Here is a 27157-nt window from a genome sequence, read left to right as displayed (position 1 = left end):
GTGCCCAGTCATCCCTTCTTTAACTGAGAATACCGTAGCTGTCTGTAACACCACTTGATATCACACTGGATCCAAGCTGCTCTACTGCTTCCACTAAAAATCTTGGTTACAATAACAGAAAAAAAATCTATAGTCATGTGTTTATTTATTTAAGCAATGCTTTAATTGTTTTGACAATTTACAAAATACAAAACCACAGAAGTTTAAATTAAAAATTCTTTATTTCTCTTTGCAGATCAGAACATAATACAGCTGCAGGGTTCACTAAATATTCACCCCCATAAGGTTGACTGGTCTGTTGTGGTATCTCTTTGAAATGTCAGCTTCAATCTGCAGAAACAAATAACCAACATATTACAGAGAAGCTTGAAGGTGTATTCATTTTACTGCAGTTTACTGTTTATCTCATTCATTTACTTGAACAAGGATCTATGCCTTTCTGTGGCCTCCCCACTGGGAAAGCACCGACACCCTGTGAACATAAATAAATGGGAAAGTAATCTCATACCAGTTTCTGGAGTTCCCGGGTGCGTCCTGCCAGCAGGTCAACATGAGGCTCCAGTCTAGACTGCTCCTGAAGGGCTTCCTCTCTCCGCTCAACCATCGTGACAGCTTTCAGCACCAGGATGTCTGCCTGCTTCAGCTTCTGCCTCAGCATTTCTGACACACGCTCAACATACCTGAACACGTTTAACAAAAAACACAAGGAAATAAATGTTACGAACCAGAGATACAGCATGAGCTTTTGTTTCAGTTTTTACAACGGTCACAATTTGCAGCTGTTGATCCGCTGACTTCATTTTAGTTTAGTCATACCAGCAGCTCAAGTGAAATCATGTTAAAAGAAGGCTGTAAGAGAGCTTCAATCAGCCATAGCTCAAAATTAGGCAAACCTCACTTGTTTGGCTCTCTTCAGTTATCTGGAAGCCAAAAAAGCCCCCAAAAACCTTTCTGATGTTGATCATCTTACCTCGGTGAGGCCTGGATCATGAACAGGTGCTGCATGCGGAGCGAGGTGAGCCGGCCCAAAAGGTCCTGCACCTGAGATAGCAGTTCTTGGATGTGTTCTCGGGTTTGGCTCTGAATGATCGAAGGAGCCAGCTGAAACTGACTCATGGCCACCACGTCGCCCTCCTCCCCCATCTCGGTGACCCGCTGGGTGAGGAACGCCTCGAGCTGCACCAGCACACAAAACCAGAGCAAAACCCAGTAAAATACGAAATAAAAAGAATCATCAGGGAGAAAACATTGATGATTCGCCTTGAGATTAGACTTACGCACTGTAAACGTATCCTTACACTTTGAACTTTTTCTAAATATTTTCACATTTCAACCAAAATACCTTTATTAGGATCTTATGTCATCGACCCACTTAGAATAAGCACTATGTATCATTGTGCAATAAAGATAATCAATTGAAAGTAGAGCATAATTTTGAAGTCAATTAAAGTGATTGTTTTAATATTTTTACATTTGACAAATAAAAATTTGGAAAGTGTGGAGTGTAACCTACATTTGTATACAGGCCCTTTTAGTCTGAAACTCCTAACATCAGTTATGAACATTTCTACTTAATGACAGTTTTAAACTTTGTGATGCATGAAGACTTTTTGAATCTTATTAGAAAAACTAAACTCAGCCAAAGTCGATCTTTTAAAAGACCTTTTTAGAAGCTGAAGAATTACTGATTAAAAAGACTTTTAAAGACGACAAAGAAGACTGGCGGTTTGGATTTAAAACATGAAGCACTGACATTTTCAGCAAGCTCATTCATTTGATTTAGCTGTGGACCACAGAATATTGTTTTACCTCCATGAGCTCATCAATGAACTGGCTGCGTGACTGGGAGTTTTCCAGTATGCTCAGAGCATCGTCACCCCTCGCCACGCCCTCGGGACCTGAAGGAAAACACATCTGTTTTCAGGTTCTTGCGACTTGTTTCCTGGATTCATCATGATCATCATTTAGGAATAAACTTACAGTCTGTGCCTGTGTCAACAATTTCTATTTCAACTGGAGCTGGATCGCTGTCAGCCCAGTCGATGCCACCTGCACCACTTTTCTGATGAAGCAGACCAGAACAATCACTGACATGTTCACATGTAGTGAAAAGCTTAATCTGTCTTCATTAAACGCCAAACAACCGGGATCTCTTTAATTTCTAAAGAAAGATAATAAAATGTTTTTTATTGGCTACTGTTCCTCATGTTTCAGACAGAATAAGTCATTTTCTCTGGCCCAGCTGCATACAAGCCAAGGGTTAACACCAGACATTTGGTGCTAGTGCCAGGATTGTCTCAGTGGAAACCGAACCGGTGCCTAGTCAGTGCTAGCAGCTGTAAAGCATTGGAACAGGTTTTGTGATAAAGGCCCCTCTGTTCCAAGGATTTTCTACAAAACCATGTAGAGGAAGTAAAAAAATTAACAACAAAAAAGTGTTCTACAAAGCTTAGCAGCACAAGTGACAGTATTTCTGGTACTCATAAAAATAATAAACTCCTTCACATGGTATTGATTCTTCCCATCAATAACAAAAACCTGTCACAGTGAGATCGTATAGCTGCAATGAAGGATGAATTAGTGTTTTTACAAAGTGTGGACAGTTCTGTTATTGTACACATGATAACTCAGCATAGCCTGCAGAGTAATCATGTGCTAAACCTAAAATCACTCAGCTTGTTTGTTTGTCTAACCTCGGATGTCGGCTCCAGAGAGATTCCCCAATCGATTCCTTCCTCCACTGTGATGCCGGCGGTCACGCCCAGATCATCTGACGGTTTATTACCAAAATCTCCCCAATCAATCTGAAGCAGTTATTAATATAATAGGTTAATGACGGGACGCTACAATATAAACATGCAAAAGTAAAATTTTATCTTAGTTTGGACCAGAAAGAAAAAGTAATTCACTCAACTATGAAAGGGAAAAATAAAAAATCCCTAAGACAAAAATAGCTAATACTGTGATAATGTTAGATAAAACATACGTGACGCTATAAAATGATATTGATAAAACCAACCGTGTCCTCTGTCGCTGCATCAGGAGGGGCTTCCTCCACCGCCGGCCGTTCAACAAGGCTGGGGACTTTCCCCGTCCTCCACTCATAAAACGTCACGTTCCCCGCTTTCTGGCTGAACGTCAGCATGGGCAGGACCGGTTTGGACCTTCGAGCAACAACATGCGAGCTCATAAATCTAAAGTTAAAAAGCATCTGCATGGTTAATTCACCTGAACACAGCGCATATTTACTTCTAACGGAAAGCTTGGTGGTGTAGTTAAAGAGTGAAGTTTCCCACAGAGAGTCCAGTCTCTTCACTGATTAAATCAAGAAGAGCAGGCCACAGGAAATCTTTTTAAACATTTGGAACAGAGCTTTGGAATTGTTATATTGATCAAGTGTATAAACTTCTGTGCCCAGTGTGCTCATGGATTGTGCTGTGCAAAGGTTTTTAGCCACCCCACATTTCTTTTAGAATTTAGCTTTTAAAAAGTCATCAGCAAGACTTTCTTGTCTTCATCGCAAACTTGATTTCCTATGTACTCAAGGCTGATTGAACAGAACATTTGGGACAAAATAAAAAGAATCTGAAGGATGTTCAAGAATAAAAGTGTGAGAAACAGCAAGCAGAATATCCAAAGACAAACTCTGACAATCTTCAGAAAATCTGAATAATTATTGATTAAGGCTATTTTATAGGTAGTCTGCTTATAAGGAAAAAAAGCAAACAAAAAAAGCTCCCCCAAAACCCAAAGAGATGACTCAAGATTTTTGCACAAAATGAGTTGTAAACTAATTGCGTCTTGATGGTAAACTCACCAATCACACACAAAGTTTGTGAATGCAGCATAAAGCTGGATTTGCTCCTCTAACTTTGCTGCATCCTTCCCCACCTCCTCCAGGACGGCAGGCAAGTCTTTCACTAGAGCCTGAAGCTCTCGCTGAACATTTTCCCCCTGACAGAAAAGACACATAACATTTTTTATTAATATCATAATAGTTATAACACGTGTTAGCACTGAATCAATATATGAGCATCATTCATCCTTGCACTCACAGTAATGCCATACTGCTTGCAGGCAGCATAGTAGCGTTCCCTCAGTTCGGCTGCTGAGCTCTGACACTCCACCTCCCGCCTGCTGAGCTCCTGCTGCAGCTGCTTAGCTTTGGCGATCTGCTTCCTCAGAGCTGGCCCTTCGTAGCTCACGTTTCGGAACAGCAAGCTGGCCACCTCCGCTGGAACATGCAGCACAGGTTTTAGAAATCAGCAAAGCCACTGGTGCATCTTTAAAGCTTTTTCATCTCCATACAGCTCAATATATTCACTTAAAACTGTCTACCAGTTTCAAACTTAGCACAACGTCTGCACTAAAGGCAACAGATTTTACTTTTGACATGCACTCACCTAAATAAACATTATCTGCTTCATAGAGCGACACAATCTCCTGCCAGTCCTGTAAGCCAAACCGACCAAAGTTTTAATTTTTCTGACAAATATCACTATTCAATAAAGCAAAGGTTTGACAGCGGCAGATCATTTGAATCGCTTTACCTTCATTCTCTGAGAAGAATATCTGCCAAAGATGTTCTTTGATGAAGCCTCAGTTCCCTTTAGTATCTCCACTATTCTCAAACAGTGAAAGTAGTGGATGTCTGTTTGTGGAAACACATAAAAAAGGAATAGGGATTTATTAGGGACGTACAAAAACAGGCAAAGAGATAGCTTTCATGCTTTATGGTAGGAGCTCTTAAATCTATGCATTCTGTTTGAGTATTTAAAGAGTAAATATCACAATTTAGAGTAATAAAACCTTTGAATATTGAAATTATGAGATATTGTAAAATTATTATCTGCCTTTCCATATTTTTCAAAGACAATAACAAATGTGAATATCTCCTTTGACAACAGAAGCTTATGTAGCCGCACCTCTCATGAAGTGAACACCATATATGGATGACTTGTTGTGAGAAAACTACAGAGAGAGCTATTAAATTTAAGTGCTTTACAGCAACTGCACGTCATTGGTGACAGAGGGAGAAGTGAAAATCTGGAGGCATCCATGAGAAACCTACAGGTTCCAGAGAGAAGCTGCTTGATCTCCTCGTTTTCGGGCATGTCCTGAATGGCAGTGTTGATCTTTTCTCTGACTGTTTTCACTGTACTCTGCCACTTTATGTTGCAGTGACGCCGATCCACAAGCCAGTCTGAAAACGCAAATATTTAAAATGATTTAAGTCAAAGAATCTATGAGTCACATATAGAAGTTATAGCTAAACAGCATATTTACAGCTGGATTTACTCTTGCAACAAAATACACATAAATCAAAACTTGCTGACAGTCCTTGCATTCAAACCTCCAAATCCACACGTTTTAAAAATATTTCAAAGTTGTTTTGAAGGGGGAAAAAATAAACTCTGAAAATATTTTGAGTCTTTAAAGTGACTCATTTTCAGTTCAGTCCTAGGACAACATTGTATTGATTGAGGTATAAAGTCTCATAAAAAACTTGTAATGCGAAAGCATCAATCAACTTTGAGTGATGAGGTTTGCAAACTTCCAAAACTGGTGGAATGGTTGGGTTTAGTACTTTCGGATGGATGGATAGATTGAGATCAATGTTGCACATACAGACGCATGAATAATTACAATTACAGTACAATACAAAGGGATACTGAGTACAGCATGAAAATGTGGTCTTTTCAAACTTATTTAGACCTGGAAAATTCTAATTTTTCTTATACTGAAAAGGAACAATTTGAACTACAAACATGAACCTTCAGGTTCTGGACTGAATTTAGACGAAAAAGCAGCCAAATTAAAAAAATGTCAGAACTTAAGAAAGTCTCATAAAGTACTTGGAGTACACTTTGAAAGTATAAAGAAAATAGTAATAAATGACTTCCACAGAGTGCTGTCCGTGGAACGTCTCACCTAACAGCTTGCTGGTCTGTATGTCGATGGGGAGATTCTGGATATTCTGGTGGAAAGAAGAATAAAACAAAAACAATCGAAACATCAGTACTTTTGACCTTTTCATTGTTATCTCTGCAGCCGGACTGATAAGCAAAATGTAAAGAACAATGTAGCATAAACCTTCAGGAAAAGGTTAAGATTCTTTCAGTTAATCCCTGGACTTTGGATGTATTATAACTAGCTGACGTGTTAGCTATCAGGCTACTATTAAGAGCCGACTCTGAGAAAGTGCTTCTTTTTTTTTTAGCTCACCTCCATTGTTTCTCCGATTGTTCAAAACGAAAACTCTTCTAGAATGTCACCATTTCATGCGATTTAAGAATTAATATCTGGATTTTTTACGAAACTCAACAGGATTTCAGTGTTGATGTGACACGTTAGGAGAAGCTTCACTAATCAGAGACGGCGACGTTTGTTAGCCCACAAAAATTAACCAATGACGTTGAAGTATACTGACTGCCGCAGCTGATAGGTGGATTTATTGAAACCGCTTGACTGCAATACTTAAAGACTAGCACTAGATGGAGACAAATATCTGTTTAAATAAAAATAAACGCTTTATAATAAAATTAATCAGCTGCTTTGTTGGTCTAAATGTTTCAGATGGCCTAATTCTGCTGCTTTGGGGGGAAAAAAATCAACAGTCTGTATCTCGGACATTATGATTTAGTTATCTCATTTATGAGATTTATGTTATTTTTTTATCAGTGGCAGATATATGCTTACATTGGCTTTCGTTAGTGCTTAACTTTAAATAACGTGAAGGTCAGGTAGTTTTTAAAGTTTTACATTCGTGCATCATCATGTGTACACAAGCCACTTCATAGAAAAAAATAAAATTAAAAATCCCAAGCAACCCCTCCCCCAATTCAAGAAAAATAGATTAGAAGCAAACTCACTGACAGATATCAGTTTGGACATCAGTTTGGAAAGGGTTACAGAGACATTACTAAGACTTTGGGACTCTGGTTAATCACAGTGAGAGCTGTTAACCAGAAATGGAGAAAACAAGCAGCAGTAGCAAACCTTCCCAGAAGAGTCTGGCCTACAAAATTATTCAAAGCACACATCAATAAGAACAGGTCCAGCAGGTCACAAAATAACCCATAATAAGATCTACAGCCCAGAAGGTCTCTCTTGCCTTAGTTAAGGTCAGAGGTCAATATGCAGCAATAAGTAAGAGACAGAACACAAGTGTTCCAAGGTGAAAACCACGGCTGACCAAAAACAACTTAGACATGTTTCTCATGTACACGTTTTTTATTCTGTTAACTAATTAGAGCAAAGCAGAATCAATTGGAAGATGTCCATCCTATTAGATCTGGTTAAAAAAAACATTTCAGAAGAACAGCCTGTCATGAGACTTAAATATGTAAAAAAATAACTTTTTTATATAGGACCAGGCTGTGGCAGTTTTTGATATGGGCTACATGGGCAGTTGCTCACGGTGGCATTAGAAAGAGGTGTGGTGCCCAAGAAGTAGATATTATATCTTATTTATCAAGATGAACCCTTAACTACTTTACTAATACTTGTATCCATGCGGACTGATGTAAGTTTCCCTTGCTTGCTACTGATTTCTGGGAGATTACTCAGTAATTGTTTTCTGATAATTCCTTGCATTTTCTTTGGCAGGTGGAGGCAGAAGAAAGGGCTTGCCCAGGGGACCACTCCTGTGAGACCCACTAGTGGGAACAGGTTGGTTTGAATAGTGTTTTTTTTTTGCCTCCTCTGTAAATACCATTGTTATTTTAAAACTCAGGACCGGTAATTTTGTTTTGTATTTATTCAGGTCATCTTTGTGTCATATCAAGATTTGTTTCATGATCTAAAACATCTAAGTCTGAAACAAAAATGAGACACTCTGACATACATTTTTGTGTTAGCTAATCAGATGATTAACATGAATCGCTGCAGGTGTCTTTTGAAGTCAGGCAGTTGTGAAAAGATAATGTTTGACTCTGAGCCATGTGGCCTAATTTCAGCTCATTTGAATGGTCACCAAGACATCCACTCACTGTGATTTTACATAAAGCCATGCAAAACAGCTCTGCATCCGTCTTACTTTGCTCCAATTTCCAGCTCACAATCACTCTGAAATGGAGATAAATCAGTGTTTGTCCTACTAACAGCTACCTCATTCACATGAAACAATATTCTTGTTAAAGGTGAGACAAAAAAAGGTTTCTATTGCACCCTGTAACACCGAAGGTCGCTTGGTGACAATGTTACAACATTGCTGTGCACTCTCAGCTAGGCGGGGCTTGGGTTTATGTGTGTTTGAGAAGGGTGTGTTCTTAAGTGGAGGACATGAGAAAAAAGGCTGGAGAGAAAGGGAGAGGGAGAGAGATGATGCACCTGTTCACAATCACCTGAGGAGAAGAGTCAGGAGATTCACAAAAGCTGCGGGAAGAAGACAGACAGTCATCAGCATGGTGGGACACTTCTATATCTGAGACACTCTCCTTCAGGCAGGCAGTTCGTCGTCCCCAAGGTAAGAGAACAAGTCCACATGAAACCCGATTCATGTCTGCAACAAGCAATGGTAAGAAGTCTGTAATGTACTGTTAGAGGAGGTTTCAGTTACATAAGCGAAAGTACCAAAACCGATAATGGTCCCAATTATGTAAACTGTAATACTGTAATGTTCAGCCGTTCAAAATAAAATGAAATATTGAAGAAAATGTAATTTAAGTTCTCAATTATTATTATTTTTTATTTATTTTTTAGCAATTTTCTTTACTTTTTACTGCTGTAAAACTAATAACGTTAAGCATTCAGGGATAAAATAACACGGGGGTTTTGGAAGAAAAATACTTTTGGGTTGCTTTACAAAACAATAGAAGTTATCTTTTGGCTGCTGCTAAAATGAGATTCTATTTCTATTTCTCTGAGTATTGATTTTTTCAGGCCCAAATATTTGATTGACAGCAAATTTACATTTAGAGATTCAACCCTTACTTGGTAGAAACCAAATATATACAGTAATATTAGGATTTAACAAGATCAAGAGTCGAAACTGAGCAAGAGTAACACCTACCTTGGTTGTCACAAGATTAGCCATAAAAGCAAAAATAACACTTTGGACTTTACTGCTGTAAAAGAAATGTCTCCATTTATTACCATGAAAAGCGAATAAATACACATTGTGATGAGCAGAAAAATAATTAAATCCCCTCGTTTATCAACGCCGTCGACTTTTCTGCTATGAGTCAGGGGCGTGTTTTTCACTAGAGAAGAAACTTGAGAATCAGAAGTGAGCCTGCTTCGTTGTGAAACCAGCGGAGGCCCCGGTGCCCTTGGAGACCCCCCATGTCTCCGTCTCTGCTGCTCCAATGTGGCGCTGCTGGTTAGTTATTTCCAAATTTGTTCCCTTTTCTCCCCCTGCTGAGATCTCTGGAAAAATCTGCTCAGCCGCGCACACAGCAGAATACACGGTAACTTATTAAAAATGAGCGGCGGAGGTGGGGGCGGAGGGGGCTCATGTCAACAGGACATTTTGTCTCAAAGGTCACATATAAGTCAAACAAGACTCACTGAAAGAAATATGTGCAGAAAATGCTCAACAGTGTCTTTTAAACAACTCCAATAAAGCATAAAATATAAGACTGAAGAAACATGGTAAAGTTTCTCTTAGTTTACGACTATCTGTTACGTAAGTACCTTCAAACTAAACGCCGACGTTATTATGCAACACGGGTCAGACTGTGAAATTAGGCCCAGACAGATGCAGCACTGAGCTGCAAATCAGAAGTTTTATCTCCAGATCCAAAAATTAAATCTGATTTATTTTACCCTCGGGCAATTTGACTTTCCGTGCCAGGTGCCGAGTGTCACATGATCCAGATAAGAGTCTGATGAGAGTTTCTGTGAAAGGGCACAGGCTCTTTATTTGCATAGGTGCTTCATGATAAAAATGACCACACCAAAGAGAGATTTGTACGCCTCTTTGCTTCCTTTAAGCGTTCATGAAAGGGACATTGTTGCGCTTATGAAACTCATAAAGCCAGGGCTACAATCTGCACAGCTTCCAAACAACTTTCAGATTTCGTAGTCGGCTCAGTTTCGGGTGTATTCAGACACAGGACAAAGGCACTCTACCTAAACTGACAGAAAGATAGATTTATTATTAATAATAATCCTTTATCTGACTGATAAGATAAATTGCTCTTTCTTCCCTAAAGTAGCCACACCATATTATTTCCAGAGCTGCCTTACAAGGTCTCTTACACAAGATGAAGAGCGTCGTAAGTTCATTCATTTTTGCACATTTGTTGTTTCTCAGGCATTTAAGTCAGTGCTATAACAACATCTCTCCAGTAATGAGGGATGTGCTCCAAGTGGCTTTTAAATGCCTTTAATGCGCTGAGATGAGATGGATAGGTCTTTTTCATTTGTTCAATTAGGATGCTTCTAATTAATAATTTCACTTAATTATTGTAACCAATAGTTAGTCAAGCTGACAGGAAATGCTGAAAATCTCACGTACGACATGAGAAGCACTGGATTGGGGTCCAGTGCAGATTTGATTGATCATGAGCTTAAATATTTATCAGGTTTAGAGTTTCAGACAGAAGTTCAGTCTTCGAGGAGCAGCTTGGACTTCTTTATGTTGACAAACCAGAACTGGGTGTGAACAGAAGTGAAAGGATCAAATAAGATGGAGAACTGTTTAGAATGAATAAAACCAAAACACATTTTCTGTTTTTTTGGGGGGGATTTTAATCTTTGTCGCCTAAAGTCACTCATTTTTTACTTTAAAAAGTCACTCTTTAATAAAAGTGAGTTCATTGAGGATGGTTGTAGGATTGTCATGTAGCAAATTTCATCAAACATTATCCAAGAGAAGACGTTGTTAATATGAAACAAGGCATTGTTGCAGAAAATAGTTTTCTTTTAAATAAAGATTTTTCCACACTGAACATAAAAATTATATATATATATATTTATATAAAAAATCAAAAACCAAAAATTTGAAGTCGTTGAAGTTGGTAAATATAATTATTCACTAAAATTTTAAATATGCCCAAGAAATTCTTCAGTTTGAACTCTTCCAACTTTGATGATTTCTATTTTTCATATAAAAATTTATGAACATTTTGTAGACTTTTTTTTATGTAAAAATGGATGTATATAATAATCTATTACTGTCTGAATGTAACTTGGTTTCTTAAAACTTTTCACCTTAAAACATAAACACCAATCAGCTCCATTAGTGAATCTAAAGTGTAACTCAGGCATTTGTGAGTTATGAGAGAAATCTGACAGGCACAAAAACTTGAAGCATGGATCACTTCTTTTTTATTTTATTTTATTATCTCTTTTTGATGCTTTACAGCAAAGCTTTAATAAACTCTTACGTCATTCATACACCTCCAGATTTAATGCAAATGAAGCAATGTTCAGTCATTCTTACAGCCTGACAAGCTCTACAAAAACATGCCCTTTTTTTGTTATAATAGGCAACCTGCCCTAATGTTCAGTACTCTAGATGTGTCCTATAAACCTATCTAAAATTTAATAAGGAAATTAATACATAAAGTTGATTAAAATAACTATTTAAGAAAACCTTTAAGACAGGATTTTGCGAAAAGAAAACAGCAACCAAACAGTGCGAGGCTTTCTATAGGCAGATTGACAGAGGGCCATTTCAAAACAGTGCTCCATAAACCAGTTTATGATCCATGCACTCAGATTACCCAGTTAATAATTGTTTTGTTGAACAGTTATTTGTTTTAGCTGTCTGGTTACCAGGCAATGGTAAATTGTGGAGGTTATTGTTTCCTGTGTATTTACAGTGCATTGGGCAAGTGTTTGTCCCCTCCAAGATATCTTCTATTTTTCAGATCGTCAAACAAAACTCATACAGAACAAAGATAATGTGAGCAAATACAAAAAACAATTTTCAAAAGAAAATTTTATCTATTTAGGGGAAAAAATAGACCCAAGTGAACTCCAACCTTGATCAGTGTGGAGGAATTCTGACTCAGTCTTGCCTTAAATAAATAAATAATAATACATTGAAGAGTTTTTGAGCATGATTGGTGTGTTTAAGGTCAGGTCTCTGTATTTCAGTTGGATTTAAGTCCAGACCTCAACTAGACCACTATCTAGTTATTTGTACTTTTGTTTTATAAAAAAGTAAAACTTGTTTTACTTTTTATCAAGTTGATGGTGTGCTTCAGGTCATTGTCTTAATGCATAACCCAAATGCACTTGAGTGTCACAATCTCATGCCTGGAGTAGAATCAATACATTAAGTGATTCAGGTTCTGAAGCACCAAAGCAATCCCTGAAATCCCGGACCATCACTCTACCACCATCATGTTTGACAGTTAGTATAATATTCCTTTTCAAAAACTCTTTTTTTTAACTTTTACAAGAGATTATTTAAATTAAATCCAAGAAGTTAAATTATTTTCTTGTCAGAGAAGAACATACTTTCCCCAATTTCCTAATTTTTACCCAGTCTTTTAACTTATTCTGGAATCATGTTGGATTCAAGAGCAAAGTGAGATTTGTACTACTTTACATGCTGTTTTGGGGACTTTTGTGACCTCCTGGATGAGTTATTGATGATCTCTTGAAGTAACTTTGTGGACAACATCTTTCAGTTTAGTTCAATGAAGCCTTAGCTCTGTGGAAAATGGTTTTCTAACAGCAATCTATTTATTTATTTAAAAAAGATATTTTTATGAATTTGTTCAGAACGGACTTGATGTGACTATTTTTTTTTTCACGTGTCCTTCATGTCAGATAAGTGATTTCTTCGTTTCACATGTCTAAGAGCAATCAGAACTGGGTATGGTCAGAGAAACTGATTTAAACATTTCAAAAGTGTGGTTTATTACAGTTAAGCCACGATTTAACAATGGATTAGTTTGTCATTCAAGACCGGGTTGGTTTGAATTTTGCTCCTTGAAAAATGAAATAATCATATGAAGCTTGTTTTTTGGATTTATACTCTTGCTATCTTTGTTATTAGAGTGTGTTTCATAGTTTGAGACATTAAATGTGACAAAAACGCAAAAACAGAATAAATTCATATGAAGATAAATCACAGAACCCTACATGTATACAGACAACACACTTAATCCAGACAATTTTGATGTTACAACAGTAGCAGCAAGTCCTTGCATAAGTTTCTGCTCTGCAAGTTAAAGACTGGCAGCGTGTTTCTTGATCAGTGAGAAGCTTTTTCGTATCAGATCGCACGGGAGTAACAGAGGATCCTGTTCAGATAATCATTAATTTATCAGCTGAGACCAAGGTGTCTGGTGTCGCTACGACTCCTAACCCGAGAGATGAGCAGCAGGTGAAAGAGGGCAACAATAGCTATGCTCAGCTTTCTAAGAAAGAGCCTGTTGAGCAGAACACTGTGTACACAATAAGAGCACATTGTTATTTGTACTTTTGAACTGATCAACATGGAAAACAATTAAACACAGAGCTGCAACAGAAGTGATATTTAAAGACAAAGTCTTTTTAAACCATTTATTTGTTATCTTCAATGTATTAAGCAATTCAGCATAAAATAGTCAAACACTTCTGACTCCACTTTCATTAGAAGCCAATAGTTCAGAAAGTGGAGCCCAGAGTTTCAATGATATAGATCATTTTTGTTTGTATTGTCCTTATTATTGGTCTATTGCTTATACCCACACTTAAGCAAAAATGACAAGCATGACCAACCAGCAAACCTTTTTTTTTTTTTACTTCAATGCTACATTATCTGGCAACCTAATAGAGGAAAAAAATTGAAAAAATAGAGCTAGCTCAGCTATCTGCACTCTTTCTATTTACACACATGATAACATTAGCACAACAGCAGCAAACTGCTACAATTTGTCACATTTTAAATTATCCGATTTAGATAGCATAAAATCAAATATTTTGGATCACGATTATTTTTAATGTATATTACCAAAGGAGAAAAGAAAGAAAAATAATACAGTTTACCACTCGTTTTTCCACGCTGGCAATTAGTGTTAAAGATACACCACAATTTCCTGCTACACAAAATTAGGAAAGTACTGGTTTGCCACTGCCATGCAGCATTAATTGAAAATGTACAGAAAACAGAAGGAAAAAAAAAAACAATTAAAGGATCTAATTTTCCAGGTTTTTTTCTTCTTCTTTTTTAACATATGTTAACACCAACTGTGCAACACAGCAACCCACGACAGAAAGCTGGGAAATTAACAGTATGCAACTCCCATGTGGTATTGATTCAAAAGGGATTGTTAGTGATCTGTTTTATTATTTTTATTTTGTGAAAAATGTTTTACTTTAACAATAAAACGTGCAAGATCACCTATACTTTGAAAGTACTGACGGCATGTTTGGTGTAGATGGCAGTTCAATCCACTAATGTACGCCAAGGATGGATGAGACATGCTGTTTTTTATTATTTATGTTAATCACGAAAAGTTTAATATCTCTGTTAATTGTGTGAATAATTTAATTCATGCAAACCAGCATGAAGACCATGACTGTAGACTTTCTTTATCTGCAGGTGCTTTGGAATTTTGCTCATAGCATTTTGTGTTTACTGTATTGTTCTAAAAAGCGCTGATAAAATAGATTCTGTTCACTCATTCTGGACATAAAAAGTTTCGATATATTCAATTTTGAATATTTCTGTGATTACAAATGATGTTAACTCAATTTCCAGGAAGAAACATGAAGTCATTGAAATTTCTATTACAATTCTCAATCACTGTTTGCCTTTCATTATCTTTTGATTGTCATAACAGGGTTAAAGAAAGAAGCAGCTTTAACTGAATCCTGACAGCCATCTTAACGGTGCATTGTCATTCCTGCAGGGCCATCCCTCCAGTCTCCGTGGTGCTATGGCTGACTCAAGCTGGTGGAAGCTGACCTTCTCACGCAAGAAGAAATCTGAACCTAAGGTTTTGTATGAAATCCCAGCAGAGCACGGATGCAACAATGAGAACAAAGACCAAGCAGGCATCTCTTCAGACAATATGGACAGCCAGTTCAATGCAAGACTGGAGAAGATTGTGGATAAATCTGCCACCAAAGGCCGCCATGTCAAAGTGTCCCACTCCGGTCGCTTCAAAGAGAAAAAGAAAGTGCGATCCACGCTGGCAGAAAACCCGAGCCTGTTCGCAGAGCACAACCTCAGTAGTGAAAATCATAGAAACAAGACGGACAAATAGCAAAATACATCTACATGATCATAAAAGTGTCATAAATCACTCAGACAAGGGCTATTGCCACACTGTACCGCGTCCAAGTAGCAACAGTAACTAAAACAAACAAGTGGTATCTTGAAACCGACGTTAATATATTCACAAACTGAATGATGGACCGGTTCTGGAAACATTTCTCTCATTATTGTAAATGTTGAATTCTAACAGCAAATATCCAAATGTTCTCAAGCATTTTTTTATGTTTGCACTGGTGTTTTTTTTAAATAAGAGCTGAAATGAAGTAGCTTAAGCTTAACCTCCTTTGTCTTGTGTAGCAATTATGTATTTTTATGATTTAAAAAGGACCTTTTATGAAAAGATACAGTCCATTTGCTTGAATTTTATGAAAAAAGATGCAATACTTGATTAAAATACAAAATGTCAGAAAAATTATTAAATGTTCACAGTAGCTCCAGAAGTAATTTAGATTGTATTAACTATTGTTTTCTAGGTAGATATCTAAAATAAGTAATAAAAACTCAGAGAAAAGGATTTGTCACCTTGTGAAGGGCGTTTTATCCATTTTTACTGTGCTGGAAAAATAATTGTTTAGTATGTTTTTTATTAATCAAATGCAAGTTTATAAATTTTGTAAATGACCGTTGTAAAGATTTTTGGGGTAACATTAAATTATAACTTAAAATAAATTGTTTAAACATTTTTATCAAGTTTTATTTCACATGCACTAACAAAACACTAGAAAATAATACACTGCTTGTAGGTAGATTACAGTTTAACGTGCACCAAAAAAGACACAGGTTAAACTTTGTGGCTCGATGCTGACCACCACAATTTTCCTGTTTAAGTGCTAGCTACATCTGGCAAACTACCACAGATACATGCTAATAAAACTTTAAAAAAACAAATTGTAATATAAAACAACAGTTGTGATTGTTTGTTCCTTTTAATTGATTCCCCCCCAAACCAGAGTGGGACAATAAATAGAATACAGCTAAAACATAATCTCCATTTGTTACGTTTGCACACTTGCTACCATTAGTCAAGTAGCACAGCAACCTACTGCAGCAAGTTAAAAAGCAATAGTTTAAAACCTTTTCAGTCTCTACATAATCACCTTTCAAAAGATACTAATTAACATTAGCAAGTTTTCACTGCTAGAAAAAGAAAGTTAGAAAATAAGAGCTTTAAGATCCAATGGTTAACTGGCTCAGAGTGTTGATTTAATCTATGAAATTAATACCACCATAATAAACTTTTTCAGGTGCAATTTTATAAATCAACAAACATATGAAAAGCTAAAGAAACAGCTTTGTGGTAGAGATACCTTTTGCTGAAATTCTTTGTCAATGTTTATTAAAGTAAGACAATTTCATTGTACCTGAGGTCCTTCCTATGCAAAAGGTGGCTTTCTGGATGCAAGATCATTAATATATTCAGGAGGAAACACTCTGATGGTTGCTGCTGTTAGCAAGCTGATCTTGGTGAGATCACTGTGTCATGTTATAAAGCAGTTTGCTGTTTTCCCCTCAGCAGTTGCTGGTAGGTTTCGTTGGCCTGGTGATGGTAAGCAGACACTAGTAACTCACACTCGGCTCTTGACTGCTGCTCTTCATTTAATAATGCAGCTCCGCTAAAGCAACTTCATAAGCTAAATGTGGATCTAAATGGACATTTGAGCATTATGTGCAGGAGAGTTCTTATCTTTTCTCAGATGTATGGGTATTATTTTTTTTCTTCCTTTAATAGTGACTCTACTGCCACCTGCTGGTCGAACACACTCAGGCTTTTGTTCAAAATTAAACTTTATTACAGTTTCAAATTTAACAATGAATGGCTTTCAAGTAGTACAAGACAGCATTAGCACTTTTAATCTCAATGTTAAAAGGCAAATATAATCTGGAACAGTTACATTATTCCTCACTTTAATAGGCTGCATGTGAACGCTATTTTATTTTAAAGACAGGTCACATTTTTTAGTCATCGAAGTTTGTAGGTTTTTTACTGGATTATTAAATGTTTGATCATGTATCTAAAAAACAACACGATTATGGATCTGGAAAACCATTGTAAACTCCCATTTCAGAAATGATCTTTTCAAGTATTACCAAGAAAACGTCACACTGAAATCAGAACTCTACTTCAAACAGTTTTCTCTCTTTCACTGTAAAATATTATTCTAGACATAAATTATGACATTAGCTACAGAACCTTGAAAAAGTATTCACACTCCTTAAACTTATTGATATTTTGTCACATTATATACAGAAACTTCAATGTATTTTATTTGGGGATGGACAAAACACAACCTACCCAGTAATTGTGAAATGGAACGGAAAACATCTTTATTTATATTTTATTTTTCAAATTGAAGTCTAAAACGTTGATGTGCATTTGTATTTACTCCCTTAGCCCTAAACAAAACATCCAGAGCAAAATTAATCTCATCTTGCACAGCTGTTCAGCAAAGGCTTCACGGGTCAGAGAAACATGAAGATGCTTTGCTCCAATAAGGCTAAAATTAAACTTAATGGCCTACATTCAAAGCTCTATGTGGAGTAAAACTTACACATCACCATAAATACACCATGGCAACTCTGAAAAAAGGATGGTGGATATGTTTATCTTTAACAGGGACCGAAAAGATACGCACAAAACATTTCTAAAACTTTTTCCTCGAAAAGTAAACATTTACTTCACGATATGCACTATGTTGGGTTTCTCTATCATATAAAGGCCTAAAGAATTTCACCAAACATTTAACAGGAGACAATGTGAAAGACATGGAGGGGTGCGAATACTTTAGCAAAAGCCCATAAACTGAATTTGCACTTGAAAGACAACTGTGCTCTTTTTAAGATGTGAAGACACTGAAGTTGAGGAAACAACCAGCTGTGACTCGTTTGTGTCTGAGGAGGCAAACTTTCCGTGTTTTTTTTTAAGCCAAAATAAAACATGAAGTTTCGTGTTACAGTCAGGTCGCAGGTTCAGATGGTTCAAGTCAAAGAATCTACAGGCACAGTCGACACAGATTTAACAAACTTCAAATGGTTTTCCACCAGTACCTTCAGATGTTGGCTACTTTTTAAGTTCGTGGTGTTCTGGATGGAACATCTGTGGAGGTGGGTCTTATGGAGAAAGTCGCTGGTACACCCAGCCTCCCTCGGCTTCGTGCTGGAACTCCCCCCGTTTCTCTCCGTCCTTCACCTTGGTGAAAACGATGCGGTCATGGAGTCTGTTGGTCTGACCCTGCCAGAACTCAATTGAGTGAGGCTTGACCGTGTAGCCGCCCCTGAAAGATCACAGGACGCAGCTGGAGTGTGATGGGGAAACACCATGGAGATCATGCTGATATGCTTCTTGTGGACAGTTCAAACATTTGCAAAGTTACTTTTTATAAATAGCACCTTGCAGACAGATCCGCACCCTTTGAAGTTTTTCACATTTTGTCACATTACAACCACAAACTTCAGTATCTTTTTGATAGACCTGCACAAAACAACACATAGTGCTGAAATGGAAGGAAGATAATATTTTGTAGAACCACTTTTATTATTTTTATTGCACTATTTGGAACATTTAATTTTAGCTGTTTGTATAATGAGAATAAGGAATCTGATCAAACTTTTCTTCCAAGCAGCCAAACTGTCTTGTGATATTTTGAAAGCATTTCAGCTGTTAGTCTTCCAAGTTACCTTGTCATTTAATCCAGATAACATGTTCAATATTTAGTTTTAGTAAATGGAACTGGTGGAATAAAAACAAAAATGAAGTTTTTTTTTCTGTAAATAAATAACCAATTAGGCTTTTTATGGCCTGACTTGCCAATGTGCATTTTATTTCTACTAAGATCTATAAACACATAAAGGAGAATAAGTATGCTGCAGGTTGTATCAAAGTACATGCTGTTAGTTGATGTACAGAAAGATATTATAAAAATGGTGGACATTTTTTTAGTTTCGATGCATTTAATGAATAGAAAACATTATTCTAACTTTTCAGTTTTCAACCTGCTGTTCAAAAGGAAGAAATGTCCAATGCACTAATTAATTGGCGCATTTAGACAATTAACTTTGTTAATTATTTTAATTATTTGGAAATAATCATAAAAAATACAAATATTCTCACCAGTAATCTGGCATTGGTACTTCTGTGTCCTTGTACTTTTCCTCCAGTTCAGCATTTTTCTGCCTCAAATACTGAAAAACATACTCAAGATCAGCCTACAAATGTTTTATAAACATGTATGAGCTAAAACACAGAGCGGCTCTGTCATCTCTTACATCTCTGTTAGGAATTGGTGTACTCTGTTGGCTCACAACGGCCCCGATCTGACTGCTCTTCGGCCGGGAGTGGAAATAATCACAGGAGTTCTGGTAGGGGATCCTCTCCACTGAGCCCTCAATACGAATCTTTGAATGAAAATTACAATAAACTGACCATCAGTGGTGGGAAAACTGGGAAACAGAGAGAGTTATTTTATAGTGCCTCTTACCTGTCTGTTAAGTGGCTCCCAGTAAAAAACCAGGCATGCGTATGGATTGCTCTCCTGCCAACGAAAAGTCAGTCAGATCCAGAAAAAATGCATATTAAATCAACATTAAATGATTATAAAAAAACCTATGAAAAAATGTAATTATTAGTTCACAACATTATTATTAAATTGTACAGCATTTAAAGCAATACACTGCATTCATGATGCAGAAAAAGAAGTTTTTTCTTCATATGACAGACTGGCGCTGTACTGAAATATGTGAAAAACAACATTTATAATGGGCTGAATCAAAACTGAAAAAAGCATGCTAGCATTAGATTAGCACGCTAGAAAACTGCTCAGCAAGAAAACATCATTAGAAAGAGAAAGACGTGAGTTTACAGAGGAGAAATACATTTTAAGTCGATTTGAGCTTTATTCAATTTTTGGCTTTATAAGGATTAAGAACACAGTTACATACCAACTCATTGCCTTTTCTGCTCTCGTAGTTTGTGAAGAAGCGGAAACCTTCATGGCTGTAACCTTTCAGGAGGACCACACGCGCAGATGGACGTCCGTCCCTGGTCAGACAGAGGTGATGAGACACAATTACAGAAGGTATTAGTCTTTAAAGTTTCAAAGTTGCTCGGAGATGTAGGGTTACCTACTTGGAGGCTGTGGCAATGCACATAGCATTGGCCTCTTCAATCACAGGGCACTTTGTTGCTTCATCAAGCCAGTTTCCAAACTCCTTGATGGGGTCCAAAGATCCAAGTTGACTCTCCTCAAAGCACTGCATAAAAAATATCTTGTTTAGGCAGCTCAGAAAAAAAAAACAAGGAAGCAAATTTTAGAAAATGTCACACAGAGAGAAATCGAGTGGTGAGCAATTTCTAGTTTGATCAGGCCTGACTTGTGATGAGCCAGTGAGAAACTCAAAAATCCAATTCTTTTCACAGTCAGCGAAGGAACCATATGTAAGCGCTACATGTTATGCAGACAACACACTTTGTTGTGGACCCTGTTACTGAGTGAAGATGGCTCAAGCTTAGCCATTAGTAGTACCAGAGGCCTTCAGAGTTGAAGTCAGAAAAAGTACAAAGATTCTGGAGAATGCACAAAAGTAGTCATTTGCTAATACAAGATATTAAAGACAGTTTAAAATATTGAACCATATTGCCATTATTTTGAAAATATTTGTAAACCTCGGTTCAAAGGAAGCCCTTCTTTCACAAAAACAGTGTAAAGTGGTAGCAATTTTAGAAAGAAAACAGATATATTCTTATTACAGACGGACCAAGCAGAATATAGTGTCTGACTACCTTCATTTCATGAGTGGTATGACTATTTATACCACAGGTTTTCATTCCAGAACACATTGTCCGGCATGTTTTAGGTGTTTTCGAGCTTCCACACACCTTATCTAAATAAATGGGTGTGCTTTTGCAGCACTTATTTTGATGAGGCAATAGACTCAGTCGATTCTAATGTGCTGGAGCAGAGAAAAATTTAAAACATTAAGGTCACTAGATCCTGAGGACAAGGATGAAAACCACTGATTTATATTATGCTCCAATGTGCTTTACAGACACCAGTCTCTTATTGTTACCTTAAAGCAAATGCCAAATTATTTTAGAGCTGAAGGTCTGAGATGTCTTTTGCATCTTTCTCTTACAGTCCCTGGCTGTAAGAGAATGTGGACCTAAATGGTAAGAACTCCAAAACACTCTCAAATCCAGCAAATCCATGAAAGACAGGTTTAACAGTAATAAGGAAAAAACACATCGATTTTGTTGCGCAGCATTTAGACTTTCTGATATCCGTTTAAGTCTTGCTCTCTCTCTCGTACTCTAAAAATAAACCAGACATCTGAAAAAACACTAGTGATGGATGATATGTAGATACTTAAACACCACTGGTTCCACTGGCAGGAACATGTCAAGTCAGACCTTATGTTAGCCTATCGCCTACAGATAAAACAAACAAACTATTAAGTTTGTAAGAAGAATGTGGAACAAGGTTATGGATTCTTTGCAAGAATCTTTAATTTGTTTACAGTTGAACAAACCTAATTTCTGCAGGGTCATGTATCATGCAAACCAAATTGGTTATTTTCACTGTTTAGGGTCAACCAAAAGAGTCACTCTCTTTTTATGGCTGACCTATTTGAGATTTGCTTTTTCTTTAAACAGTAGATGACTGGGCATAGGTCAAAGTCTAAAGCATGCAGGGACAATTACGAATTGAGGCATACAATCCTTGCAGGTATATTTGTTTCCAGTTTTCTCACTACAGATTTAGCACACTGCAAAATAGTTACTTTGTGACCTTGCACTTCCAGACTGTGACTCCTGCCTTGATTTGCTCAACACAATACATAATGTTTCTGCTTAGAATGCCACTCACCTCCTGTTCTCCTCTATATTTCTTCCTCATATTGCTCAGATCCATGGTGCTGCCGTCACTTATCGTTTTGCTGCAAAAATTTCGTGCAAAAGCGCCCCGTTCCCCAACAGACAGGCTGATACGAGAGGGGTGATTTCTGCCAAACAGGCTAAAATGTCTTAATAAACTCACACTGAGTATGCGCCTCATGCTTGTCAAAACTACTCTGACGTAACCTTTACGTAAAGGATTATGCAAACGTGCAGCTTTTGTGCTAAGACAACATTCGTTTTTTGTAAAATAATGTGGATATTTTTAAAAAAATAATATGTCTTAAGTCCTAATTTAAGCAGGACATAAATAAAATGTGGTTTAAATGCATAAAGTAAACAGAAGGAAAAAACACACACGTCAATACGTTCTGAGGCGTTCAAATGACATAGGTTTTCTTGTTTGCCATGGTCTGTTGACATATATACGTTGATTAATGGTTTGAAAAGAAAAACATAGAATTAAGAGGATAAATTGCTCGCCTTCTTCCGAGAAGGTGAGCAATTGATCTTTTTCAGGAAGGACGGGAAACACATTTTACCTACTTTAGTCTGAAACTTCTACTCTCTTTCCTAACAACTCTACAACTCATTCATTAAAGTAATGCAAAAAATGTCACTGAAATCCTCTTTGTCTGTCTTTTTTGGTTGAAAATATTATTCACTTTTCATTTTAATACTCAAAACACTTACGAAAATAAATTATTAAGCCTCTTTTATTTTATATAAAACACTTATGCAAGCTAACGTTTATAAACATCAAAATAATGTAAACAGAATTTGCGTATGAAAAGCTGACAGTTTCAGAAGAAATTCAGCAAATTTTCTTCTGAATTTCTTTTTATGTTTTTATTCGAAACATAAAAATTATGTTTCAAATTTAGTTTGGGTCATTATTAGTCACAATTATATGTCTATGGTCCGTGTTGAGTTTTAACTAGTTCTAGCTCGAGTCAGAGCTTTATTGGTGCAGATTTTATTTTTACTGACGTGTAATTGAACGCAACATTTCTTCTTTTGTCGCATTCTAAATGACGTATTTCCTGTTGAAGATGTCGGCGACCTTGTGTGTGAAGTTGCAACGAAACCAGGGTAAAAATACCTTTAATTGTTTTTAAAAAACAGACCTAACTCATTAAAATGTTAGAAATGTATTTTTACTGCGTATATAATGTCTGTTGTTATTAGTGTCTGCCACCTTTTAGTTAAACGCTGGCAGATTTGCAGCGTGGCTAGCCGATGCTAACTTTGCATCTCCGGTGTTGTGGTAGACTTCTAACCAGCTCTGTGGCTTTCAGGGTGGCTGCCTCTGATTCAGAGTGTCCGGCACGGGTCCAAGGCTGTGACCCGTCATAAAAAACCCGTTCATATCCTCAAACAGAAGCTCATTGCCGTCACACAGTACATTCCTCCAGCTAGGACCGTTCCCCCGGGGGCTTATCCGTCCGAAGAAAAGCACGTCCAGGAGGTGAGACCCCGACTGCAGCTGCAGCTGAATTGATGCAACAACGAGACTTAGTTTTAATGAAATTGGAGTTTATTTCTAAACTGTCATTAGGCATGTTGGAGAATATTCTTTATAACGGTATGCCAAGTGACTTTAAGACCTGGATGGAATCATTTTTCCATTCACTGAATTTCTGTCTAGAATTACCTGAGACATTACAGAGGATGTTGTTGGTACATGTGGTGCTATGCTGCAGTTCTTTAAAGGACCAAATCCTGATAGTTCAAGTAGGGGCCTTAGAAGCACCATTACTCTACATGAAGTGGAGGCCACTAAAAGGACATGTTCCAATAAATTCATCAGATTGTGTCTACAGAGGATTAGACACGTTTATACACTGTATTTGAGCAAAAGTAAAGGATAGTTGTCTGATTCTTGTCTCTGACCGACTGATGGGTAGAATCTCTGAATTTATTCCTTTTTTATGACCCAAACTTTTGCAGTTTTTCCTGCTAAATTTCTTTTCTTTGTTTCCTTCAGGATAATGAGTTTGTTTTACTCCTGAAGAAGAATTTGGAGGAAGTGTTTGAGGAGTGCAAAATGATCGCTGTGGTCCAGACAAACGCCTGCAGTGTTGACGACATGCTGATGCTCAGACACAGACTTTGCAAACACAGCATCAAAATTAGGTTTTTCCCCAACCAGGTAACTAGGATTCCTCTTAGTCACCGTGAGTGGTACGTCATGGATTCCTTTTGATACTGTGGATTGATTGAAACAGCGCTAAGGAGTTTTAACCTCTCGCTGTGATGTTTAAAGTGGATACTTTTAGCAGTTTTGATACTATCTGTATCAAAGAACTTTCAGCACATTTTTGCACTTTTATACAGTCATTTGGACAAAAATTAAGCAAAAGTAGCATGTATACCCCAGAAAGAAAACTGTAAATATGTTTCTTTCAGGAAAATGTGATTCACCTTTACCAGTTGGAATGTTTTGACTTTTTTCAGCTTTTTTTTTTTTTTTTCCTTCAGGTAATGCGGTCGTTCCTGAGTAACTCAGTTTACAGCAACATGGCTCCTCTGTTTATCGGCCCCACCGTTCTCTTCGTGAGCAAAGAGCCGAAGGTGAAAGAGATGATGTCTGCTCTCAGGGTTAGCCCACAGATGACACTCTTAGGTATGTTTTATAAGTGCTTCCAAAGAACTACTCTGCTGTATGTTGCGATGAACATCCACTTTAGGATATATGCTGACAAGAAATAGGAAAAATGGTCACTTCCAAAAAGGGCTTTCTGTCTATTGAAAATGTATTATCATCAAAAATGTTTAGTTTGTATGGGACAATTGAAATTACATATTTAGATTAAATGTTATTACACGTCTAAATCAGTCACCAAAACTTTCTATTTGCTGAATGTCAGAGTAATGAGAGAAAGGAACGTTTTTAGATATTATTTTCTGCAAAGTCAAGTGTTTACATACGTCAAGAATAATATACCTTCAAGTAAATTGAGAGGTCTTCACTCTTACTCCAAAATGAACAGAAAAGGAGATGATGCTATCTGCAAAACAGATGTCATCATCAGAAAAGGATTTTTTTTGTGGAAATATTGACACAACATCACAAAACATCTGCCAGACATTAAAGCTTGGATTTGATTTTCCAAATGAGAAATGCCTCTAAGCATAGTACATATCTGGTAACATCTGAAAAACAAAGTCTGATCATACAATTAATGCATCCTAATGTCTATAGGACCCATATTGGCCTGCATTTGCTTTGATTCCAGTAAACAACAATCCACAGCCATGACTTCTGATTATTTCACAGCATTTAAGCTTTGAAACAGAATTATCATCAATCTGAAATAAGAGGACGTTGATAAATTTCATAGACTTTTTTTGTGAATCAAGCTTCACTGTTGGTCTTAGAGGAGCGCTAACTACAAACGACAACATCTGATTCTGTAGCTGATGCTATCATTTTGAATTTTGTACCTTGGTATATAAACACTAAAATTTTGAAAGTTTACCAGTTTAAATTTCTGGAAAGTACTTTAGGTTATCTTAGTGAATAAGAAAAGTTTAGTTTCCCTTCCTTTTTCACAACTCCACTAATTGTTCAGGGTAAATACAAAAAGTATCCCCTCGCTGATTTAGAGTTCTTCACATGTAATCTGATCCAACTTATTGTTCATGTCTAAATGGAATTGTCGAATTCCTGAGTTTTGTTGCAGATCAATTTCAGCACCACTGCCTCTCTTCTAAACCACATCATCTTCTCATCTCTCCGCAGGCGCCTGCATAGACAACACACTGCTGAGTTCACAGGGCGTGGTCAGCTACGCCAAACTGCCGTCACTGACCGTCGTCCAGGGCGAGCTGGTCAGCGGGCTGACTATGCTGACGTCCCGCACAGCCTTCATGCTGCAGCGCCACCCGGCTCATCTCTCCGCCCTACTGCAACAGTACATCAAACAGCAGAGCCCGGACGATGGCGCCGAGGCAACGCCTAAAGCAGAGGAAGCCTCATAGATCTTCAGAGAAACACCTCTGGACTTTTGCCTTGCAGATTTACGTCTAGTTAGAACGAGGAGGGGCTGAAACGGCAGCTGTTTGGTACCAGACTTTGGGGTAGCAGTACTACTGGAGTTGAGACGCGGCTGCGTGAGTGGCTTCAGCCTCTTGGTGGACTTCTTGAAGGACAGTGCTTCAAAAATGTCAATTTAGCTCTTAATTTTACGGTGTTAGTATGTAAATAAAAGGGATATGCTCAAAATCAAAATTTGTTTAAATTTAGCTTTGTAATATTATTTATGTACCATATTCCTAATCCCAAAAGGTGTGAATTAGCAGGATTATTTTAAAATATTATTTCATAACATGCTTTACAGATGCTTCCCACCAGATGGAGATTTAATGTAAAACATAATTAAAACAATCTGCTTCCACCAAAGAAGCACTGACTTTAATCTGCAGATTACAGTACAGTAATCTGGGTCAGTATGGTTATTAGTGTCTGGTCTTTTTACATAGTAATTATTAACTACACCCAGTGGTTAAAAAGATATACAGGAAAGAAAATATTTTTATGAACTGAAGTAAAATAATCATGACTTCTTCGTGTGTGGAGGCTCTTGAAGCTCTTAAGCCAGCTGTAGTCCAGTCCTTGTGAATCTCCCCTGACTCTTGAATGACCTTTGGATTTCACAGTTCTCTCAAGGTTGTGGTTTCCTTGTTGCCTGTACATATTTTTCTGCAACATTTTTTCCCCATACATGACTTTCCATTATTATTTTTGAACTCGGCACTCTATGAACGCCTTTAGCTACCACCTTTTTTTTTTGTCTTACCCTCTATGTGTCTTCTGGACAATTGTCAAGTCAGCAGACGTCATTCTGATTGTGTAGGTCAAATCAGGGTCATTACATAAATTTAGCATATTGAAAATATTTTATGGTCTCAGGAAATCTCAAATTTGGGGTTTCATTTGCTGTGAGCCATAATAATCACATTTAACATAAATAAATGTAAGAGCTGCAACAAAAATGAAGTTCTGAGTCTATATAGGAAATCGTTCTGCTTTGGCATTTTTAATGCGTAATTGTGCTTTTAACAGATAACTTCCATAAATCCAATCCATAATCCAACTC

The 27157-nt window shown here is 37.2% G+C and overlaps 4 protein-coding genes across 4 annotated transcripts; 2 read left to right on the top strand and 2 right to left on the bottom strand.

Moving 5' to 3' along the window:
• Nucleotides 1-202: 202 nt before the first annotated feature.
• On the bottom strand, nucleotides 203-6377 carry cdk5rap3 (CDK5 regulatory subunit associated protein 3). Its single transcript, XM_005812827.3, has 14 exons — nucleotides 6226-6377; nucleotides 5932-5977; nucleotides 5072-5203; nucleotides 4551-4651; nucleotides 4404-4452; nucleotides 4056-4234; nucleotides 3818-3954; nucleotides 3020-3164; nucleotides 2694-2804; nucleotides 1981-2062; nucleotides 1810-1898; nucleotides 971-1176; nucleotides 509-680; nucleotides 203-330 (listed from the first exon to the last, which is right to left on the bottom strand). Exons 1-14 carry the CDS (start codon nucleotides 6229-6231, stop codon nucleotides 265-267), a joined length of 1521 nt encoding a protein of 506 aa, XP_005812884.1. The 5' UTR covers nucleotides 6232-6377; the 3' UTR covers nucleotides 203-264.
• Nucleotides 6378-8288: 1911 nt separating this feature from the next.
• Nucleotides 8289-15848, top strand: prr15l (proline rich 15 like). Its single transcript, XM_005812826.2, has 2 exons — nucleotides 8289-8467; nucleotides 14799-15848. Exon 2 carries the CDS (start codon nucleotides 14826-14828, stop codon nucleotides 15153-15155), a length of 330 nt encoding a protein of 109 aa, XP_005812883.1. The 5' UTR covers nucleotides 8289-8467; nucleotides 14799-14825; the 3' UTR covers nucleotides 15156-15848.
• A 1085-nt stretch (nucleotides 15849-16933) lies between these two features.
• Nucleotides 16934-22254, bottom strand: pnpo (pyridoxamine 5'-phosphate oxidase). The gene is made up of 7 exons (XM_005812825.3): nucleotides 22027-22254; nucleotides 20289-20413; nucleotides 20102-20201; nucleotides 19642-19695; nucleotides 19430-19558; nucleotides 19275-19345; nucleotides 16934-18438 (listed from the first exon to the last, which is right to left on the bottom strand). The coding sequence occupies exons 1-7, from the start codon at nucleotides 22213-22215 to the stop codon at nucleotides 18276-18278; spliced, it is 831 nt and encodes a 276-aa protein (XP_005812882.2). The 5' UTR covers nucleotides 22216-22254; the 3' UTR covers nucleotides 16934-18275.
• An 825-nt stretch (nucleotides 22255-23079) lies between these two features.
• mrpl10 (mitochondrial ribosomal protein L10) lies at nucleotides 23080-26289 on the top strand. Its single transcript, XM_005812824.3, has 5 exons — nucleotides 23080-23147; nucleotides 23354-23523; nucleotides 24043-24207; nucleotides 24537-24681; nucleotides 25801-26289. Exons 1-5 carry the CDS (start codon nucleotides 23087-23089, stop codon nucleotides 26037-26039), a joined length of 780 nt encoding a protein of 259 aa, XP_005812881.3. The 5' UTR covers nucleotides 23080-23086; the 3' UTR covers nucleotides 26040-26289.
• The last annotated feature ends 868 nt before the right edge of the window (nucleotides 26290-27157 follow it).

Source organism: Xiphophorus maculatus, chromosome 10 (assembly GCF_002775205.1).
Source record: "Xiphophorus maculatus strain JP 163 A chromosome 10, X_maculatus-5.0-male, whole genome shotgun sequence".
Taxonomy (NCBI): Eukaryota; Metazoa; Chordata; class Actinopteri; order Cyprinodontiformes; family Poeciliidae; genus Xiphophorus; species Xiphophorus maculatus.
This window is presented reverse-complemented; position numbering and strand designations above follow the sequence as displayed.

Excerpts from the sequence above, each read along its gene's own strand:
- cdk5rap3 (XM_005812827.3), bottom strand. Across the intron at positions 3,955-4,055 it reads GCAAGCAGTATGGCATTACT|GGGGAAAATGTTCAGCGAGA; the intron begins GTGAGTGCAAGG and ends CTTTTCTGTCAG. Across the intron at positions 3,165-3,817 it reads ACAAACTTTGTGTGTGATTG|GTCCAAACCGGTCCTGCCCA; the intron begins GTGAGTTTACCA and ends TGTTGCTCGAAG.
- prr15l (XM_005812826.2), top strand. The coding sequence starts at position 14,826 with ATGGCTGACTCAAGCTGGTGGAAGCTGACCTTCTCACGCAAGAAGAAA.
- pnpo (XM_005812825.3), bottom strand. The coding sequence starts at position 22,215 with ATGAGGCGCATACTCAGTGTGAGTTTATTAAGACATTTTAGCCTGTTT. Across the intron at positions 19,696-20,101 it reads GCAGAAAAGGCAATGAGTTG|GAGAGCAATCCATACGCATG; the intron begins GTATGTAACTGT and ends TTTCGTTGGCAG. Across the intron at positions 19,559-19,641 it reads GGGAGCCACTTAACAGACAG|ATTCGTATTGAGGGCTCAGT; the intron begins GTAAGAGGCACT and ends TTTCATTCAAAG.
- mrpl10 (XM_005812824.3), top strand. The coding sequence starts at position 23,087 with ATGACGTATTTCCTGTTGAAGATGTCGGCGACCTTGTGTGTGAAGTTG. Across the intron at positions 23,148-23,353 it reads GAAGTTGCAACGAAACCAGG|GGTGGCTGCCTCTGATTCAG; the intron begins GTAAAAATACCT and ends TGTGGCTTTCAG. Across the intron at positions 23,524-24,042 it reads AAGAAAAGCACGTCCAGGAG|GATAATGAGTTTGTTTTACT; the intron begins GTGAGACCCCGA and ends TGTTTCCTTCAG.